The 22,656-nt window shown below is 42.4% G+C and overlaps 1 protein-coding gene across 1 annotated transcript in view; it reads right to left on the bottom strand.

Annotated features, from left to right (window-relative positions):
• The window catches only part of IK (IK cytokine), a 108,252-nt gene that overhangs the window by 43,123 nt on the left and 42,473 nt on the right, over nucleotides 1–22,656 (bottom strand). Inside the window, exons 7-8 of the mRNA XM_085862967.1 lie at nucleotides 17,126–17,196; nucleotides 9,685–9,731 (exon numbers count right to left, since the gene is read on the bottom strand). Coding sequence (XP_085719093.1) covers nucleotides 9,685–9,731; nucleotides 17,126–17,196 — 118 coding nt within the window. The remainder of the gene's footprint in view (nucleotides 1–9,684; nucleotides 9,732–17,125; nucleotides 17,197–22,656) is intronic.

Below are 22,656 nucleotides of genomic sequence, written 5' to 3'. Positions count from 1 at the left end.
TAATTTACATTTTATTGCATGAAATAAGTATTTGATACATCAGAAAAACAAAACTTAATATTTGGTACAGAAACCTTTGTTTGCAATTACAGAGATCAGATGTTTCCTGTAGTTCTTAACCAGGTTTGCACAGACTGCAGCAGGGATTTTGGCCCATTCCTCCATACAGATCTTCTCCAGATCCTTCAGGTTTCGGGGCTGTTGCTGGGCAACACAGACTTTCAGCTCCCTCGAAAGATTTTCTATTAGGTTCAGGTCTGGAGACTGGCTCGGCCACTCCAGGACCCTGAGACGCTTCTTACGGAGCCACTCCTTAGTTGCCCTGGCTATGCTTTTCGGGTCGTTGTCATGCTGGAAGACCCAGCCACGCCCCATCTTCAATGCTCTTGTTGAGGGAAGGAGGTTGTTGGCCAAGATCTCGTGATACATGGCCCCATCCATCCTCCCCTCAATACGGTGCAGTCGTCCTGTCCCCTTTGCAGAAAAGCATCCCCAAAGAATGATGTTTCCACCTACATGCTTCACGGTTGGGATGGTGTTCTTGGGTTGTACTCATCCTTCTTCTTCCTCCAAAACGGCGAGTGGAGTTTAAACCAAAAAGTTCTATTTTGGTCTCATCAGACCACATGACCTTCTCCCATTCCTCCTCTGGATCATCCAGATGGTCATTGGCAAACTTCAGACGGGCCTGGACATGCGCTGGCTTGAGCAGAGGGACCTTGCGTGCGCTGCAGGATTTTAATCCATGACGGCGTAGTGTGTTACTTATGGTTTTCTTTGATACTGTGGTCCCAGCTCTCTTCAGGTCATTGACCAGGTCCTGCCGTGTAGTTCTGGGCTGATCCCTCACCTTTCTCATGATCATTGAGGCTCCACGAGGTGAGATCTTGCATGGAGCCCCAGACCGAGGGAGATTGACTGTTATCTTGAACTTCCATTTTCTAATAATTGCGCCAACAGTTGTTGCCTTCTCACCAAGCTGCTTGCCTATTGTCCTGTAGCCCATCCCAGCCTTGTGCAAGTCTACAATTTTGTCCCTGATGTCCTTAGACAGCTCTCTGGTCTTGCCCATTGTGGAGAGGTTGGAGTCTGATTGATTGAGTGTGGACAGCTGTCTTTTATGCAGATCACGAGTTCAAATAGGTGCAGTTAATACAGGTAATGAGTGGAGAATGGGAGGGCTTCTTAATGACAAAACTAACAGGTCTGTGAGAGCCGGAATTTCTACTGGTTGGTAGGTGATCAAATACTTATTTCATGCAATAAAATGCAAATTAATTATTTAAAAATCATACAATGTGATTTTCAGGATTTTTGTTTTCGATTCTGTCTTTCACAGTTGAAGTGTACCGATGATAAAAATTACAGACCTCTACGTGCTTTGTCAGTGGGAAAACCTGCAAAATTGGCAGTGTATCAAATACTTGTTCTCCCCACTGTATATATATATATATATATATATATATATATATATATATATATATATATATATATATATATATATCTATATATATATCTATATATATATCTATATATATATCTATATATATATCTATATATATATCTATATATATATATATATATATATATATATATATATATATATCTATATATATATCTATATATATATATATATATATATATATATATATATATATATATATATATATATATATATCTATATATATATCTATATATATATATTTATATATATATATATATATATATATATATATATATATATATATATATATATATATATATATATATATATATATATATATATATATATCACGATATCTGAAAATGTTATGGAAGGAGGATTCGGCCAAAACTTGATGGATGAGTTGGTTAGATGACAAGAACAAGCTGATTAAATTTTAGTTCAGGTCCGAATCCAGATCCAGCCCATCAGTGGGATACAAAACAAACAAATCAGCTTGGTGGAGGTATGCGCTCTCCCGTGTGCAGTTTTAGTTTAAAATATTTTTCACCCGGGGGCTCTTAAACTTCAATCCGGCTCTGGAATGGAGCAAATATAATGGTTTTGGATTGGGGATGAGCTGAGATGGTGTTGAACAGCAGTCTTGAAGACCTGGATGAAAGAGTGAGATTGAAAAGAATGTGGAAGTTAATTCCACAGGAAAGAAAAAAGAAGAGGAACAAATGAGTGGAGGTGAGCAGTGATCCTGGATTTTGGTCATTTAACAAAAAGGGGGTTGTTGATGGTGGACCATGTGAGCCCTGCAAGAGGGGGTGGGAGGGGTTGGTTGGGGGGGTGGACATGGAAAAAGCAGTCGGCACTGCTTTGGAGGCCAACTTTGAAATGTGGTTTGCCCAAGAAAGATCATTAATGCATCAGTGAGGGGGGTCCTCGTGTGCAAAAAATGTACCCTAAGATACTCACTGGAATTTTGAAGTTGATCACTTCCCTTAACAGAAAAACTTGGTTGCCATTTCCATAACCCGGCAATAAGTGTGAAAATGGTGCCTTTTTGGGGGTTCCGACGGAAATTGTCGGGCCAATTATTAGGGGTAGTGGAAATGAAAACGACTGTTACTTTGCAGTCTTACACCCTAGAAACACAAACTACCTCTCAAAATGTCGGTCTTGAGACCCTCTTTCATATAATAGGCAAATTAGGTTCATTGGTTCAAGAATCAGGTCACTAGAAGTCAAAAGGTCACGAAAATTGGGGTCAAGTGAAAATCAGACCTATCTCTGAAACATGCCCCACAGAACATGCCACATCCATATTTTACCCTCTCTGAGGGTCTATCCCATCACAATTGGTGCCAAGGAACACAATCAAATGAATAAAGTGGAATTTGTTGCAATAAAATGAAAACAGTACAGAATGGAAAGCGGTCGACTTTCAATGTGATCACTTTTTGGCCACCGCTTAAACGATTTCCTGTTGGGAAACTTAAATGGTTATTATGTCACGCCTGTTCACCCGAGATAGACAAATGAACCCTTAAACTGTTTGCCTTAGAAGACTCTTCCATGTGATTTTACCTTTATCGAGATTGGGCCAATAATGGTCACTGGAGGTCAAAAGGTCACGGAAATTGGGGTCAAGTGAAAATTTCTGTGGAAAATGCACAACAGCACATGCCAGATCCATATGTGTCCTCAACTAGGGTCAAATTTTTTGGAATAGATACAAAAAATACAGATATGAATGGTCAGGATAAGGTATGGGAGCATGTGCCAGAACAGCGCGTCGCTGCGTCCACTTTCCACCGGTACTCCAGGGGCCTCCGTCTGGCCTTCCCTCAGGCAGATGCCAGGCCCATCCCCATCTCCTCGAGATGCTGGTCAACCTGCTGCAACAAGGCACGTGGTCGGCCCATTGGCCTCCTCCACTCACGAGACTCCCTCGCTGAGAGAATCTGGTGAGCAGAATCAGCGTCAGGAAAACGAGCCACATGTCCATACAGCCGCAACTGACGCTCACAGACCATGCAGGTAACAAATCTCATCCGAGTCTCTCTCAGCAACCGCTCGTTGGACACAAAATCTGACCAGCGATAGCCAAGGATTCTCCGAAGAGACCTGGTACCAAAGGAATTAAGTCTCTGTCTCAGATCCTTGGTCAGAGTCCAAGTCTCGCATCCAGAAAGCAAGACTGGAAGTACCAAGGACCTGAAGACTCGGACTTTCGTCCTCCCGCACAGGAACTGGCAGCACCACTCCCCATTATCCAGTGAATCCATGACTCCCCAGGCCCGACCCAGACGTCGATTGACCTCTGACTCACAGCCAGCAGAGACATGAATATCACTGCCAAGGGAGGTGAATCTCTCCACGACCTCAACATCCTCACCACAAACAGACACAGACAGGACAGCAGCATACAAGATGTCATTGAAAGCCTGGATCTTAGTTTTGACCCAAGAAACCCATAATCCCAGCGGCTCCGACTCCTCATTCAGCACCTCGAGGGCCCCCAAAAGGATATCCAAAGTCTCCGCAAAGATGACTGCATCATCTGTGAAATCAAGGTCGGAGATCTTGACATTCCCAAACGATGCACCGCAGCTTGATCTTTCAGACATCCTCCCTAAAATCCAGTCCATACAAGTGCTGAAAAGTGTGGGGGCCAGTACACACCCCTGGCAAACTCCAGTAACAACTGGAAATAAGTCAGAGATGGTACCACCACATTTCACAGCACTCTCAGTACCAGAGTAGAGTTCAGACATCAGATCGATCAGTTTTGGTGGCAACCCACAAAGACCAAGAATCCTCCAGAGGGCATCCCGATTCACTGAATCGAACGCCTTAGGGAGATCAACATAGGCTGCAAGCAGCCCCTGCCGAAACTCTCGTCTGCGTTCGGTGAGGACACGAAGAGCAAGGATACGGTCAATCATTGACCTCTTTGGTGTAAAGACTGATTGCTCTGGACGCTGGTGCTCAAGCAGATGGTGGCGAACCCTATCAAGAATTATCCGAGCAAAGACCTTGCCCAGCACTGAGAGCAGCGTCACCCCTCGGTAGTTGTTGCAGTCTTGGCGATCACCCTTCCATTTCCAGAGAGGGACAACAAGGCCCCTCTTCCAATCAGTTGGGATGATGCCTGTGTTCCAGGCAGAGCACAAAACTGCATGCAACGACACAAGTGCAGCATTTCCACCAGCCTTGAGAAGTTCAGCATGGATGTCACAGATCACTGGAGCTTTACCCCGTTTCAACCGGTTCACCGCAGCCCATGTTTCCACAAGCGAAGGTGGACCACAATTGATTGGAGGGTCAGCAACAGGAATTGTAACACCCTTGACGTCCAACTCGACAGCTGGTGGATCAGCCTGATACAACCGCTCAAAGTAACCGGCCCAGCCAGCCTTCACTTCAGACTCCTCTGTCAAGAGCCTAGCGCTCTGCTCTAACTGCAGTGCTCCGAAGGATGGGCTTGGATGAACACAATGCGCAAATTCCCCTGTAAGCGGGATGAGAATCACCTGTCCACAGGTGATGCTCTACCCCCTCACAGATTCCTCATACATCGGCCTTCTTGTCCACCCTTAGTGCACGTACAGTTTTACGCCTCAGCTCCCTGAAAAGCTCAGTTCTGCCTTTCAGCCTGGCCCTGCGACTCTGGTCAATGCTATCCAGTGTCCTTTGAGAGACAAAATTCTTCTTTGCCCTGCGGTGAGTTCCAAGACATCCACCAACAACATCAAGGACGGTGGTCTTGAAGGTACTCCATAACCATTCAGGACTCCCAAAGCACCTAGACACCCCAAGTGTCCACTCAGCCTGTTCGCAAACTCCTCAGCTACTCTGTCATCCTTGAGCTTGCCAACATTCAGCCGACGCTGGGATGGTAACATTCTCCAGGATTTAAGGTGCAGCTTTTGAGTTGCTACAACAAGCCGGTGGTCAGTATTGAGGAACTGAGCACTCCGGTAGACTCCGCAGTTCTGGATCATCCTCCAGCGACCGTCAACGAGGACATGGTCAATCTCCTTTGCCACACCGCCAGTGTTGGAATACCAAGTCCAGCGATGAGCTTGTGGGCACTGAAACCATGAACCAGCCACCCTCAGTCCATGACTTCTTCCAAAGTCAAGGAACTTAGTGCTATTCTGGTTCATAGTTCCTGACCCATGGGGACCAACACATGTCTCACAACCATCCCTATCAGTTCCAGTCGATGCATTGAAATCCCCCAAGACTAGAAGTGTATCTCGTCTGGGGCACTGATCAACCACAGATTCGAGCGTGGCGTAGAATGTGTCCTTCACGGTGAGGTCACTCGCCTCAGTCGGAGCATAGACAGAGACCAGGGAAATGACACCTAAGGAGTGACAAATCCTTAATCTCATAATACGCTCGTTGACCGGTGTTACCTCAATTATCATTGGAGTCAGCTTATTGGACACAGCTACAGCAACTCCTTGAGTATGGTAACCATCAGAGTGACCAGACCAATCGTAGTTGTAACCACCCACCATTATCTCGCCGCAATCCGGTCTCCGAACCTCAGAGAGTGCTGCAATGCCGATGTCTAAACGCTTGAGCTCTATTGGGGTCAAATTTTTTGGAATAGATACAAAAAAATACAGATATGAATGGAATGTACTTTATGACCACCATAGGGCCGAAACAATAAACAAATATATACCATCAGAGATGGGGAATCCCCCGCCATTGAAAAATAATTGAAATCAGATGTTTTTCCATTTATTACAAAAAAATTTTTCAAGATGGCCGCCCCAGTCGGCCATCTTGGATCCGGCCACGCCCAAAATCAATAGGGTTATTCCTTTTCAGGTGGTACATGTGTGACCATAGACTCCTATAGAGAAGGACTGGAACCTCCCATGCTCGGGGTTTGTAACTTGAGTCTGAAGGATGAACTTGAGTCTGGGGCTAAAATGACTTCGAGAAGGGGTAGAGACACGATCTCGGGATCCATATCGGGGTTTTTGAGGACGGCGAGTTCAATCGTGTCATTTTCAACACCACCTGAGGTCATCTTCAAGGTCAAAAGGTCATATTTCAAGGTCAAATGACTGAATTTTGGTATTTTTTCCCCGTTTTTGTGTCCAACTCATAAACGGTGAGAGATGGCTGATTGTCATAAGATGCAAGTGTGTGGAGCTGTCAAGCTTTGATATTTATTGTCATACATCGTACTACATAAACATTATATGCATGTCACAACACGATGCCTATTACAACTATGTCTATGTCTATCACTAGTTGGAGAACTTTTCTTGCCTCCTGAGGCATCCCAAAGCTTTTTCTTTGTCACTTACATTGAGGACATGAGCTTTCAATAGAATGTTAGCTAAAGTAGTACATGCAGCATTACTACTCACGAAAGGTGCATCTCCAGAGGATAACAGCTCAGCAAAATGAAATCGGCAATGCATTTTAGTCTTGTCATTCAAATTATAGGCATTATGTACAAAAAAGACGGTTGACATAGTTGGTGCACTCAATCCACCTCTATTCAAATTATCTAGAAACTCAGATGACACCTCGTTACCATCTTCATCATCAATGATGTCCTCCATACTCGTGCTATTGCCATATTTATGAACAAGGTGTCTGGCCAAATAAACTACTTTATGCTTAAGGGCATCGTCAGACCCCAAGAGATCCTGAGTGTCTTGAGGAGTAATCTCGTCAATGAGTTCACTTCACTCATCTGGATTTATGGAAGTTGTACAGTTCTTGTCGCAATCAATCACACGAGAACTTGATTCGGGCATAATGTCATGCTTAATGAGTGTTTGCAAATTTACAATTTTAGCTGCAGCCATAATGTCAACAACGTCAATGTAGAAGTTTCCACCGCTTCTTTGCCTGGCTTGGCCGAAAAACTTTTCCAAGGCTTCATCTGCAAATAGAGCAAGAAGAACGTAGTCAAAGTCTTTCTCTGCCAGAAGATGCAGCTGCGACAGAAGGAAGGTGAAATGAGGAAGCTCGTGTGCCTCAGTCATCCAACAGAGCTGGCTTATTACAAGTTGAAGAATTTCCTTGCTTGTGCATTCATAGATGTTTACCTGGTCAGTTATGGATCTAATCTGGGACAATTTTGAGAACAGGCTGTTCTTCTGCAAAGGAAAAAGTCGTTTGCGCACCTTATTGCCATCTTTCTCAACTTTATTCAAGAATAGAAATCCAAAAGGTGAGTGGACTTGTTGGAAATGAAAGAACTGCTTGACAGTTTGTCCAGTAGCATCAGTTCTTGATAGGTAAAGGTTTTCCTGGTCTTTAATGACGTTAAAGCCAGGAAAATAGGAGTTTATTTTAGCACAGAAGTGGTCGAAATCTTGGATATTGTCTGCAGCCTCATCAGCTGCCTGCATCTTCTTAGCTCTTGATTTTGACGTGGAAGATGATGTTGGGCGTGGGGCTGAGGTCACCTGCTTCAAAGCTGATTTCGGTACTCCAGGAAATATTGATGGGGGTTCTTTAGGTCGTTTGCCACCCCTAACTGACACCCAATCACAAATGAAATGTGTCTCACAAATATATATATATATATATATATATATATATATATATATATATATATATATATATATATATATATATATATATATACATACATCTTCTTCTTCTTTCGGTTGCTCCCGTTAGGGGTCGCCACAGCGGATCATCCGTATGATCCGCATAGTGATTTGGCACATGTTTTTACGCCGGATGCCCTTCCTGACGCAACCCTGGTCGCCTCTTAAAACACAGGGATATGGTACACCTATTTTAACCGGGGTATACACCGGCCCAGTATACTGGTACTCATTTCGCCGACCTCGAAAGGATGACAGGCTGAGTCAACCCCCTGGTGTATAAATTCAGTGGCCCAACGGGGCTTGAACTCAAGACCTTTTGGATCCCAAGCCACTGCCCTAACCACTGCGCCAACACCAGGCTCATATATATATATATATATATATATATATATATATATATATATATATATATATATATATATATATATATATATATATATATATATATATATATATATATATATATATATATATCCTTTAAGCACTTCAAGCTTTCTTTCTCATTTGGCATTGCCAATATCCATCTCTCCCTCTCCTCAGGATCTTTTGGGAAGGATGTGACCTTTACATAAGGCGTCCCATCATAGTTTCCTCTACAACCAAAGCAGCTGCAACGACGTGGCATATGGCATCAAGAAGTCACCAAAGCAGGAAACAACACAAAGACCCTGTGAGATCACCAGCTGGACAGTTTGTGAAAGAGAAACAAACAAAACATACATTAGTTAACGATAATAGAAAGCAGCAAGTAGGTGCAGTTGGTGCACAATGTCATGTTTTGTCATAGACTTTACAAAAGTTTTCCTCTATGAGTTAGACACAAAAACGGGGGAAAAATACCAAAATTCAGTAATTTGACCTTGAAATATGACCTTTTTACCTTGAAAATGACCTCAGGTGGTATTGAAAATGACACTATTGAACTCGCCGTCCTCAAAAACCCCTATATGGATCCCGAGATCGTGTCTCTTGCCGTTCTAGAAGTCATTTTAGCCCCGGACTCAAGTTAATCCTTCAGACTCAAGTTAGATCCCGAGATCGTCAACGAGGACATGGTCAGATATGTCTTGTGTCAAGTCTCTCAGGAACTCGACTGAGTCTCAGGTTCTGCAACCATTTCTTCCACCAACCCTGCTGTTTAAGTAACAAGGAATATAAACGAATGTTTTCCATTTTGTTAATCATCCAATCACGCATGTTATGATAACATCCAAAGGTAGTGCATTGTGGCATATCACTTGAATACAATGGACATCAAGTCAGCTGCTGAGCTATATCGCGAACAAATATGGTGGGCTTGTACTACGTGTAGGCTGGGATGACAATGAAAAAAAAAGCGGTGGCCGAAAATGGCACGACCCATCAAGTCCATACGAACGACCCAAGGTTGTCATTATGTATAAATATACTTGTTTTTATGTCACATATTCACGGATGTAGGTTTTGAAACCTGGATTATTGAAACAAAGCCTTTATAAAATGCCCGGAGTGCTCCTTTAAATTGAAAGTTGAAGGGTTCAAGATTATTGTTTTTTAACCAGTTTATAATTTTGACAAAACATCTAGTTTCCCCAATGTTGTCTTGTGGTAGAATATAGCATGACAAATAATACATTACACAAACAAAAAATAAATTAATAAGCTCACCCATTTTTGTCCTGAACTCCATTTTGGATTCTGGATCTTCATCAGGTCTTAAAAAAAAAACAAAAAAAACATCAAATTAGCCAATTCAACTCCATCACACCGGTCACTGAACAAACGACTCAAATACCTTCACGCCATCATGAGTTAAAATCCGGATGCACATGTATAATAACAAATAACAGACGAGTGCCCGAGAAGAGGATGTTGAAACTGATCACCACATTGCATATGAGCTGGGAAACTGGGCAATTATTACAAAATCATGGTTTTAAAGATATAATCATACTTGATGTCATCATGCCAATGAGTGACGAGGTGGTCATTACAAAATCATGGTCCTAAAGATACAGCCAACCCACCCCGTTAGCGAGGGTCATGTTCTTGATAAAACACGCATTGGGCAAAACCGCGATGCACAAAGTTAAGACCTTATCAGAAAAATAGGGTTAGGTGAACCAAGTTTAAACTTTATCGACTTTTTTGGATGATGACTGATGGATGACATGATGATGATGATGATGATCAAGATGATGATGATGAGCGTTGGAGATTATTGAGATGATGTCGACATCCATGGCTTTGGGTCATTACACTTTGTGAAGGGGGAGGTGATCTTTGTCTGCTTTTAATTGTTCTGCATGTCCCTGTAGACCGTATAAGGTGCCATGACAGCAACCATCTTGCGTTTGAATTTCAAACACCTCTCCATGAAGACTAGCGAAAACCTCTCAAGATATGTGCCTCATTCTGCTTCATCCCAAGTGTTCTCTTTCATGCTCCTCATCTTTATCATATTTCCCCCTCTTCACTTCAAAACAAACAAATATTTTCACTCGGAAAAAAAAAAAAACACAATCTCATATTGCCTCCCATTTCCTTCCTTGGTCCATTCATTATTTCTTCCTTTCTAATTACCTCCGAATTGAACCAACATTCCTCATCATTAAATGAATTTGCTTCTTACTTCAAAAGCATTTAATAACATTTGCCTTATTTCACAAAAACACCACGTTATTCTTCTTCTTCTTCTTCATAACTATTTACCATCACAAACACCCGACAATGTAATTTAAAGATGAGAGAAAAATAAATCATGCAATATCACACGATAAACTAAATCACATGATCACAGTCAGTGCGGCACGACATCGAAAGAGCAACCAAATCTGCAATGGACAGCAGCATGGGGCTGTGAGGTGAGTCAGAGATGCGGGGATGTGTATTGCTTCATCGCAAACCGCGATCGGCACATTTTACCACAATAATTCAAGCACGATCAAGCGAAATTGCGATGCGGAAACCTGTATTCGGGGCGTGTGATGTAACAAAGTTTGAATGTAAAAATGTACATTATGTTCCACACACACGTCTTACCTCATGTGCACATTCATGTTTTGCTTCATACATATTTATGCTTAAGGTAGCAGGCTTAGAATCCTAGGGCCCCAAGTTCAAATCCCACTCAGCCATTGAATTAATACCAGGTGGGGTTGCCTCAGCCTGTCATCCTTCCAAGGTCGGCAAAATGAGTTCCAGCTTGCTGGGATGATTGAGCCATTCGAGTATCCTGTGTCGGAGTGGCGACCCATCCAGGATTGTGCCCAATAGCCCAGGAGACTGCTTCGGCAGCACTGACGGTCTGTTCAGAGTATGGTTCCAATGGATGGATATGTATGCTCCGCTCACGTCGTGCCTAATGCATATTTATGCTCCACCAATGTGTTGCGTCATCTCCGCTGTTGAGGGCGAGCGGGCGCTTTCCCGGTTTGGCGAGAGGTGTGGTTTATGTGGACAAGGCAAATTGTATTTTTTACCGATGCATTTGTAGTATTTTAAAATTAAAGAAAAGTGATTTGAAACTCTTCAAGTGTTGCTTAAACTGCTTGGAGCATTCCTTTTGAAGAATCGGGACACGCAGGCCATTCCATGTGTGGAAGAAAATAATTATATTAATGTATGCGAAAAGTCGAATTGGCTGTCAGCATTCCTTCCCTTTGGCCAGGATTCTTTGCCCTAAATGTTGATAAAAATTGTCTTGTTGTGGAACGATGGGACCTGGGCTGATAAAAGCAAACTTTTGCCGTAATTACATCATGTGCTTCTCACCGAGAAGACAGGTACTTTAGTTAGAGTTAACAGCCCCCACCACTCTCCCATGAAAAGCATATAAATGCCTTGAAATGTAATCTTGTTTTAGTGCAAGCACGTGAGGATGTATACCATCTCAGTGGGTTGCACTCCAAGAGAGTGCAAGCACTTGTGGATGTATACCTCCACAGTGGCGTGTACTCCTTGTTACTTAAGTTGCTACCAAGTATAATAAAACTCTCTGATGTAATGTACTTTCATGTTGTGGAAAATGAATTAATCAGTGTCTTTGATTTGAGTCGGTTAAACGGTTAACCAAAAGTCAGAGACATAAAACAGAACCAGTTAAAATTCCACAACAAAATTGAGGAATTCTAAATGATCACAACGAGACTTCAGAAGTCAACAATCAGGCCAAAAAAAAATCTTCAACAGTTGGTGCCGTGACTCGGATGTGCTGAATCTGCTAAGGTTGTCCCTGGAGGAACGTCAAGTGCTTGAGCAAAGGTAAGCAGAGAGCGTTCTGCAAGCGGAGAGCATTCCTGGACAGTGGGCCTGTCTTAGCGGGTAACGCATTTCAAACAAAAGAAAGTACATGTCAGAGAATTTTATTGATAGAAATAAGAGGAGTAATTATAGTAAACGATAAGTGTATATATAGTTCTTTTAGAAAAGTGCAGGAGAAGAGGAGTAATTAGGTTCCTTTTGGTGATAAAGGTCAGAGTGCAGAGGGCACAGTGCAAGAAGAGGCTCGACGAGGAGCCAGAGGAGTAATTAAATGGGCATGACGAAGCGACATGCCACAGACCGCGCAGAGGACGCACCGGCTGAGAGAGGCCGAGATAGGGTTAGAAATGACAATGGTTAAGTGGAAAATAGATAAGTATTATAAGTTACCTGTTTGTAAGTGTTATAAGAGTTACCTGTTTGTTCATTGTACTCACTGGAAGTTTGTTTGCAGTGAGGTTGTTGTATTGTATGGTGTGGAGGTTTTACGGATTTGTAAATGCAATGATTTGCACAAAACGTTTTGTAGGGTGCAGGAGACGATTGACCGGCTGGGAGCGTGGCTGGTGATTTGCATTGAGATGCATGTGTTGCTGAGTGAGTGGAGAAATGAAATTTGTGCGAGTCTAATAGATTTCACTGCAATGAAACGTGATCTATTTGGGACTTGGCTTTGAAACCGGATTGAGAGGTGTGTGAATGTGTATCGGGGAAAATTATGCGTTCTGTGTAAGCCATGACAGAGTAATGGCAAGCTGTGGTTTTGCCTGTCTTAGAGTTTTTTTCCCACCGGATGTGGAGAGAACTTCCTGTTCCTTGTTGCTTGGTGTTTGTGTCGTGAGCTACACTGTATGGGCCAACTCTGTTTAAAGTTTAAAGTGAAGTCCATTTCGGAAAAAAAAGTGTTAAAGTTTTATTTAAAAGCCATAGGGATTTTGGATAAATGGAAATAACAATTGTGAATGTGGGATATATTCGGAAGGTGAGGTCTTGGGAGGTAAGCTCTCACTAGCATTGCGAGGAAATTGTAATTACTAAACCCGGCAGGTTTGAGTGCTGGTCAAGCTGTTAGGACGTGTCAGAAATGTTTCGAAGATTTTGATCCGAGTTGTAACCATTGTACTTTAAAGATGTGATCTAAATGTAGAAACGTGATTTGGAATGATTTTAAAAATGATTTTAGGATGTTTAGCACGTGGGGCGATTCACAGACAAGAGATGATGCCCTCGGATGGACGTTGAACTCGGCGCGCCGTTTTTATTCGTCTGTGAATGTTAAAGTTGCCTGAACTAGTGCTGGGAAGGCAATAGCAAACAACCCAGTGTAACCCTTTGATTGATTCAGTCAAGGTAAATTCATAAGATTTAATTGGATAGACGCTGAAGATTTTATTTTTTGATTTCTTGATTTTAAAAGAAAATATTTTATTGTGACTGTTTAAAATAATAATAAAAGACCATAAAGCTGTTTAAGCAAGATTTGACAATTTTTGTACGACTGTTTAAACTGTATTTATTTGTTTTGATAAAGGAAATGGATTAGAAATTGAGAAGGTCAGATGAAGTGATAGATGGTTTGTGTATGTGAGTTGGAAAATGGCAGCATATTGCTGTTTTAGTGAGAGAGAAGTGGATAAATGGAAAATGTCAGAGATTTAAAATGTTGATTGAGTTCTGGAGTGACGATAGAGATTGGCTAAACAAAGAAATGGATGCTCATCAAGTTAATTAAACAATGTTAGCCTTTGGTGTTGATTAAACTGTTTGGGAAATTTTCGTGTCTTGTAACAATGTTTTCAAAGTTCTTGTTTCAAAGATGTCATGTCATGGCAACAAAATGTCATGGCCGAGTGGACTGGAACTCTCAAATGGGGGGTTTGCACAGCTGAGAGTCCGTGAAAGACTTTCAAATGAATCACTCTGTGACGATGATGATAGCCATGTAACTCTTGTTTAATTACTCCTGTGAATTAATGTAGGAATGTGCAACTTTGCTTTGAATTATTTTGGGAATCTATTTTGTGAATTATGATAACCGAGCACACAGGTGCGTTTTTGTTTTTGGCCTGTAATGATAGTGATGGAAATAATCTTATGATCAAAAGGACCAACGAGTGATACTCATGATAATGTTTGCATGCACTGGGTTTGTTGTCACATGCATAAACATGGGGAACTGAAAGCAATTAATGGGGGTTGTGTGGTAATTGTGTTTGTTACTTTCAGACTTGGCTCATTAAAAAAAAAGGAACGCATTGAGAACGAACCATCATGTTTCTCTTGGTTAAAATTGAAATGAACTTTTGTGAATGAAACTGTAAATTGTTTAGCAGATATGAATGTTAAAATGGTAACTGTGCAAACTTTCATATTTTTGTAGAGATGATGGAATATTTTTGTGAAAATAATTATTGATTGCAAATTGGAACCCTGTTAAAGACTGTTTGCTTTTACATGGAAATAGCAAATGAGATGAATGATTTGAGTACACATACAACTGAGATTTCTGTATATTTAAGTTGTCATTTAGGGAAATAATAAGGAAAGAGATAAAATATTGATAATGCAAGTTGAATGATTTGTAAGAACCTTTGTCAGTCTTGTGGAAATACATGAGCCCAAGATGTGTAATCGATGCTTAACCTTGATTTTGTTTTGGAGTGTTGAGTGCAGTTGAACCATGCAATGTACAATTTCGTCTAAATGAAGCTTTGAAAGAACTTCCACCGAAAGATTGGACGATGGGGAGAACCCAGATTTTGGTGATTGGACATTCAACACGTGATCATGAAACTTCCCCCTTCCTGAGGAGATAAGATTAGCAATGTGAAAAAAGAAAGAAAAGAAAAACCTACTGAGGAGAAGGTTGAGCAAGTCTTAACATCGGCGTTGTGTGGTGCCTGCCTGGAGGAATGTCCTCAGCCATACTCTCAATTGCTGCTCTGCAAATACATCGTGAACTTGCTGTGGTTGCTTCAAATGCACAACAAAGGCCCTGGAGGTCCACACGGCGAGTCCTCTGCAACATGTGTTCAATGGTGCAAATGGGGGCTCGTGCTGCCACCGCGACAGCATGTAACGTGCACAGCTCGCTTGGTGAATCAAACCTGATTGCACAAACTGCTGCTGCAAGGCCCCAGGCTCTGTTTGGGCTGGATCTCTGTTCACCTCTCGAGTCCTTTTCGTCTCCTTCAACCCAGTGTCAGGCCCAAGCTCGTACTTGCCAACATCTACCTTCTCTTCAGCTCAAGGAGTGCTTCGACTGTGTTTCCCATTGGGTGCTGATCTACACCCTGACCTGTTTATCTTCTGACTTCGGGTAGCATGTTTTCAATGTGCGAAACATGCTGATGAACAGGCCATAAATTAAATGGAAACGCACTCACTTTCCTGATAGGAGCACTCACTGCCATTGTTGATTGAACTTGTGTAACGAATATCTTTCTCCTTCAGGAACGGGATATGGTAATCATGTGTAATATAATTATTCAAATTTTCCTTAAAAGGAAAAAAGGGAGGAATTGTGGAAGAAAATAATTATATTAATGTATGCTATAAGTCGAATTAGCTGTCAGTGTTCCTTCCCTTTGGCCACGAGTCTTTGCCCTAAATGTTGATAAAAAATTATCTTGTTATGGAACGATGTGACCTGGGCTAATAAAAGCAAACTTTTGCCGTAATTACATCATGTGCTTCTCACCGAGACGACACGTACTTTAGTTAGAGTTAACAGCCCCCACCACTTTCCCATGAAAAACATATAAATGCCTTGAAATGTAATCTTGTTTTAGTGCAAGCACGTGACGATGTATACCATCTCAGTGGGTTGCACTCCAAGAGAGTGCAAGCATGTGTGGATGTATACCTCCACATTGGCATGTACTCCTTGTTACTTAAGTTGCTACCAATTATAATAAAACTCTGATGTAATGTACTTTCATGTTGTGGAAAATGAATTAATCTGTGTCTTTGATTTGAGTTGGTTAAACGGTTAACTAAAAGTAAGAGAAATAAAATAGAACCAGTTCAAGTTCCACAACAAAATTGAGGAATTCTAAACGATCACAACGAGACTTCAGAAGTCAACAATCAGGCCGAAAAAATTCTCAACACAGGATAAGGCGAACCTGCTGTATAATCATACTTGAAATCTCCATGCTAATGAGACTCGACAATCATAACAAAATCATGGCTCGAAGGATATACTGTAACCATACACAATCTATTCATGCCAAATGATTGTTTTTTTAACCAACATAACTAATCTTGTCTGGAAATATAAAGCTGACTTCTTGTCTGTGGGTCATAAGCGCGGCCCATTCTACAAGCCAAGCCACGTCTCTCTCTGTCTCTCTCTGTCTCTCTCTCTCTCTCTCTCTCTCTGTCTCTCTCTCTGTCTCTCTCTCTCTGTCTCTCTCTCTCTGTCTCTCTCTCTGTCTCTCTCCAGTGTCAAGCACCACCCATCAGCAAGGCCACACCTTTCCTTCCAGCCACCAATAAATAATTACCATTTTTTTCACTCTGAATAGCTGAGGGTTCATTGACCTCTATGGGGGGAGGAGGGGAAGGGTGGAGGTGGGAGGAGGGAGGGGAATGGGTGGGTGGGAAAGGATTGGGGTGGGAGTCCAGAGGGAGGGGTGTGGTAGAAGGAAGCAAGGGAAGGGGTGGGATGAAGGATGCGATGGGGTGGGAGGAGGGAGGGGAAGGGGTGGGATGAGGGATGCGATGGAGTGGGAGGAAGGAGGGGATGGAGTGTGAAGAGGGAGGGGAAGGGTGGGAGGAACCTGGTGTTGCCGGGCAACACCAGGTACCCCTGCGAGCTGTTAAAAAAAGACAAAGAATGTACTTGTTTTCGTTGTGGGATTGTTCCAAAACATCTTCTTCTTCCTTTTCTTTACTGCTGATTTCTGCCCGAACCTGTGAAAAAAAATTAAAACCCAATAAAGCAAAAAAAAGTGCACCAAACTATATATTTCAATGCACTCAAACCCAGGACCATGGATTTGCTAATAACTAGGCGAGATGATGTTTTCATTTCAAGTTGAACAACCCATTTTATTACATGTGCAGATGTTAAAGTGAAAAATGGAATAAATAATGAAAAACTTTTTTGCAAAAATACATTGGCTATTGATGGAAGAGTTTTGATTTAAGCCCAAGCAGAAGTGGAATAGCTATCTGTCCTGTGTTGTGGGTGCTGGGCAGAAAGAAACCAGATCCTTAGGGAAGATGAATTTGACCTTCTGACGCACAATCAGTGTTCAGTGAAAGCACACATTCAAAATGTAGATGTGCACTGTATACCCTTGTCGATTCATTCACAAACATGTTTTAAACAACTGTCAAATGGGGAATCAAATAATTTCAAACATTTAAACTTGAAATTTTGTCTCCATCTCCATCTCTGTCTTTCCATCCAATCAGGTTCATTTTTCTGAGCTCCTTCCTTTTCTAAAAGCTTTTTGGCTTTTACTATTATATTGTTTTTACATTTGCCATTCTCAGTCACCACACTAACCAGAGACAAACTCTCTGGCCTGTTACAATTCACACACATCAATGTTAATCTTCAAACTTTTACCCATATCTTGGCAAATTCTCATCACCTTCTTCTTCCTTCCATATTCTATAATGTTTCATTAAGAGCATCCACCAGCCTATATTATACTGGCCTGATCTTCTGTGAACCTGAATGACTTCATCAGCTTACCTCCAACCTGTATTCCGTTAAGATCTTTGAACACTTCTTTCACCAGTGCCTCTGCACAAAGATCGAAGAGGATGGATGATGAGGAACAACCTTTATGCACACCTCAACCAATGCTACCTTGTCCTGACTCTTCACTACCAACTCTCATAGATACTGATTAACCAAAATACAAACAACTCATCAACCTTCTCGGGTTGGCACAATGTCCTAGATGTACACACACATCCCTCTAAGCTGTCCAGCCTAGGTTTGAATCCCAACCCAGCCATAAATTCCGGTGTTCTGGTGTTTCACAGGCAGGGCGATTCATCAATTTGTGTGCCGTTCCTCAAATGGGCGCTATATGGGTGCCCCGTCTACCGGAATTAGTTGGTGGACATTAAAGATCCCACGGTGTCCTTCACGAAGAGTAGGTGAGCTATCGCCAACACCATGAACAAATTCCAAATCCCTGCCCTAACCTTCAGGGAGCACTGCATTAAGGGCACAACTGTGCTCTCAGCAATGATGCAAACCAGCAGCCACAAGCTGCGTATGAAAAGAATGAATGAATCAATCTTCTATCTCTCTCGTCATTACCCATCTTTTGGCACACTTCCTTTGCTTTAGGCCAGTTCGCATGATCGAAAGCTTTTGTAAAATTCACAAACAAATGCTCTCGTTTCTATGCTGTGAGCTGCATTCACTCAAAACCTTCAAAATTGATATTGCCTCCCTTGCGCTACATCAGTCTCGAAAGCCAATCAGGTCTTCTGCAAAAAGAACTTACAGCTCTCGCTTATGAAGAAATTCTTTTTGTCAACATCTTAAGCATGATCAGGAGGCATGCGTTTTCAAACTTATTTACTCAATATTCGATTATAAAAAAAACTACGTTCAAATCATCTCGGCAGACTCTACTTTTGGATATTTTGTGCCGGATCTTGATAATTTGTTCGGTAATTAATGGAATCAGAACATTGCCAATCACCGTCGGAAGCAAGGAGAAGCTGACGTTTCAGGAGGTTGCCCTTCATGGCTAGCATACCTCGATCAATGTTAATATAGCCAGTGATGATTTTCCACGATTGCGGGAAAAGGTTGGCATCCAGAGGCCATGATTTGAAATGGAAAACAGAATCTGACATTGGGAGTTGGGGGGATGGGAGGGGGGGCAGGAATTGAATGTTGCAAATTACAGAAGAAAAAAAAAAAAAAACAAGCGCGCGTGCGCAGCTGTTCACCACTGTCGAAGATCCCAGCAATGTCAAAGATTTCCTCTTCAAGCATTTGTAATTGCTGTTGCCAGCCCAAAGTGTGAATGAATAAAGACATTGTTCCTCACTCATAATATATTGAACAGTCATATTGAACATAACTTGAACAGTCCCGCCAACGTAGAATGAGCCGAAACGATGGAGGCGGTTTATTTATTTATAACCCAAACATGGCGGTTCTAATCGCTCTACCGCAAACGGGACGAGGAAGGTGGCACGAGTCACTTTTCACAGAGTTGATGATGTTTATTCGTTTTTACTATTAACCAGAAATAACAAGACTCGGCAAGAAGAGGGATCCGGGGCGATTCGACGGGATGGTGTGGGTTCGGGCGTGGGGAAAAACACAGACAATTCCAATGAATATAGAGATCTCAAACCTTCTAAGGCGCCAAGCACACACACACACACACACACACACACACACACACACACACACACACACACACACACACACACACACACACACACACACACACACACACAACGTAGCTTTTTCTGGTGGTCAGGCTGGACCGTGGTGTGGACGCAACTGTCCCTGGATCGGCGTCGGACGAGCTGGCCTTGCTCTCTTCAGGGGGGCAGGAGAAACCGTGGTGCTGTCGACCTCCTGGTCTTGGCCCAAGTCCGCTCACTGCCGCCAGGGAACCAGTTCTGGCGCCAAGTTGCGAGCAGGAGAGGGAGGCAGGTCTGCCCGCCACCCGACCCCGCACTCCGAGTCAGCAGAACCCCAGAGCCAACCGAGGCGAGGCACGAGGCTCGGCAAGGCTCCCAGACACGATCAAGAGCACGATCGACTCAGCACAGCAACCAGGACGCTCTCTGCCGCCACAGCTTCCACACCAAAAAAACACGATCTTTCTGGTTGTAATCTTCTTCTTCTTCCTTTTCGACCCCGAACAGAACCTTTTTATCCTTCGTCCTCGTCACTCCCAATCGAGCCGTTTATTGGCCCACCGCCATCGCCTTCCGCCAATCGTGATCACGGGGCGGAGCCATCCGCTGCACTGTCCTGTGACGTCACGGCCAGTCTTCAGAGAATACCAAAAGGGGTTTACGCAGACACTTACCCTATCCCGTGTCCCTATCTAATTACGTGACATTTATCATTTCCCCCTTGAAGAAATGAACATTTACTAGACAACTTATCACCACTGAATTGCTACTTATTACATCGAGATCCTGGTAAACTCGAACAGCATCTTCTTCTTCTTCCTCTTTTGGCTTGCTCCCGTTAGGGGTCGCCACAGCGGACCAACCGTCTCCATTTCGCTCTATCCTCCACATCTTCCATTGACACTCCAACCACCCGCATGTCCGCCCTTACCGCATCCATGAACCTCTTCTTTGGCCTTCCTCTTCTCCTCCTGCCTGGCGGCTCCATCTTCAACATCCTTCTCCCGATATACTCCGTTTCCCTCCTGTGCACATGTCCAAACCATCTCAATCTCACCTCTCTCACTTTGTCTCGAACTCGAAACTCAAAACTCGAACAGCATGGCATACCTAATTAAACATCCTAATTACCCTTTGAATGCATAACCCCCCCCCTCAAACGTAACAATATTATTTGAACTTCAGTCACTCATAAAATATTATTTGAACTTCAGTAAAATGCTGCAGTTGAGAGAATTCCCTTGTAAACATGATTATCCATGTATTCTGTTACATTTGCTTTCTGTAAAACATACGTCTGCCTTCAATTTGTATTGATTTGTCACTATGATTAAAACGATGTAATAAACTGGAAATGTTTAATAAGTTCCAGGAAGACTTAAGTATATCAATTAGTACACGATAAAACATAACTTTAGATATTTTTTATCTAGTTCAGAAATGATTCACTCCCTTGATCTGTGTAACGGTCTGTACCTCCAAACCCTGGGGAACCTTGAAGGGGCTCTTGTGTTATTTTCTGATTGACTGTACTTGGGCCTTGCCGACATTGTTTATAATGTTTTCACTCTCTTCCCAGAAGCAAAAAGCAGTTATTTTGATTTCTAACTGTGGGATTACTTACTCTTTCACAGATGAAAAGCTATTTCTCTTTTATCCTGCTTGTTCAGTGATCTCCCCCACTCATCCCTGTTTCATATAAGGCTTGGATTTGTGTGGTTTTTTTGAGAATCTCATTGCTGGGGTTTTCTCCCGTATGTGCACGTATGTCGTTATTAAAGATTCAACTTTGTATGCTGAACCGTTGTGGAAATTGAGTTATTTTCCACCACACACACCACCATCTCAAAAATCACACCCAATCCAAAACCATGACTGTTTCTACCCTCATTAACCCCACTCCAAAAATTTCCAGTTTTTACTTCATGACAGTTTCCTTCTATATCCATCTTGTCCACCCCATGCTGCCTCCCCCCTCCACCCCCCCACCACAAGTCCTCTCCACACCCATAGTTTGTGAAGTCTCCCTCGATCTTGGCCTCGAACTCTGCTGTTGGCGTTTCCCACCTCTCTCTACTGCGACTTTTGCGCGCGTCTCTACTATTCCCTTTGTCTCCTGTTGTGCGTGTTTTGCGGCCTGTTTTTGTCCATTATGTCCCAATCTGTTCATTGTACTAGCTCTTCCATGAGGCTCAACTATGTATATGAAAAAAAAAGACCCTACCCAGGAGCCCCCTAACTTTGATCAATACAGATGCCAGTGGAGTGCTATCAGCCGACTGCAACTCTACATGCAAAGATTGCTCACCATATGTACAAATGGAAGTGAACTGAAAGCTCAGATTGTTGTTATTGTCATCAAATCAGACAGACCCACACATGGTGCAAAATTGTGAAGAGGAGATTGATGGGGCCATTTGCAGAAATACATCAAACCACCGACTCTGAAGTCAAGTCGCTTTGATCACTCAAACTCCATTAATAATGTCTACATGAAGATGATGATGACGAAGAAGATGAAGATGATGTCTTTAGTTTTGACGATAAAAACATATTATTTTCCAAAACAAGTATGCACAGTTAAATGCTTCGGTTTCCATTGAGGAGAGCAAATGGAATTTCCTTTCCCTGAAACGGAACTTGGGTCTTTTGAAACAGAAAATCACTGGTATTCGGTTTCATTGATTCAATCCTGTTTTCTTATTATTCGTTGACACAGATCGACATTAGTCTTCACAAGCAAGACTAGTTCTTCATTCATTTCCTCAGTATCTTTCCACACAAGGTTCTTAATTGATGGTTACAAACTCATCCACATATCAAGGGTTCCACGACCTATCTTGACGACCTGAGTTGCCACAAACCATTTCTTCAGTAACTTTCTCCCCAAGGTTCTTCTGCATTTTTGCTGGGATGTCAATACCTTCTACCCTCCTGTTTGTTTGAGGATAATTTTATTTCAATCAGAATTTGATAAATCTCAGAGAAAATTCCCTTTTTTATATAAACAATTGC

Source organism: Eptatretus burgeri, chromosome 17, assembly GCF_056783735.1.
Source record: "Eptatretus burgeri isolate ZD-2024b chromosome 17, Ebu_testis_v1, whole genome shotgun sequence".
Classification (NCBI taxonomy): domain Eukaryota; kingdom Metazoa; phylum Chordata; class Myxini; order Myxiniformes; family Myxinidae; genus Eptatretus; species Eptatretus burgeri.
Note: the sequence above shows the minus strand (reverse complement) of the source record. Positions and strands in the feature narration are given on the sequence as shown.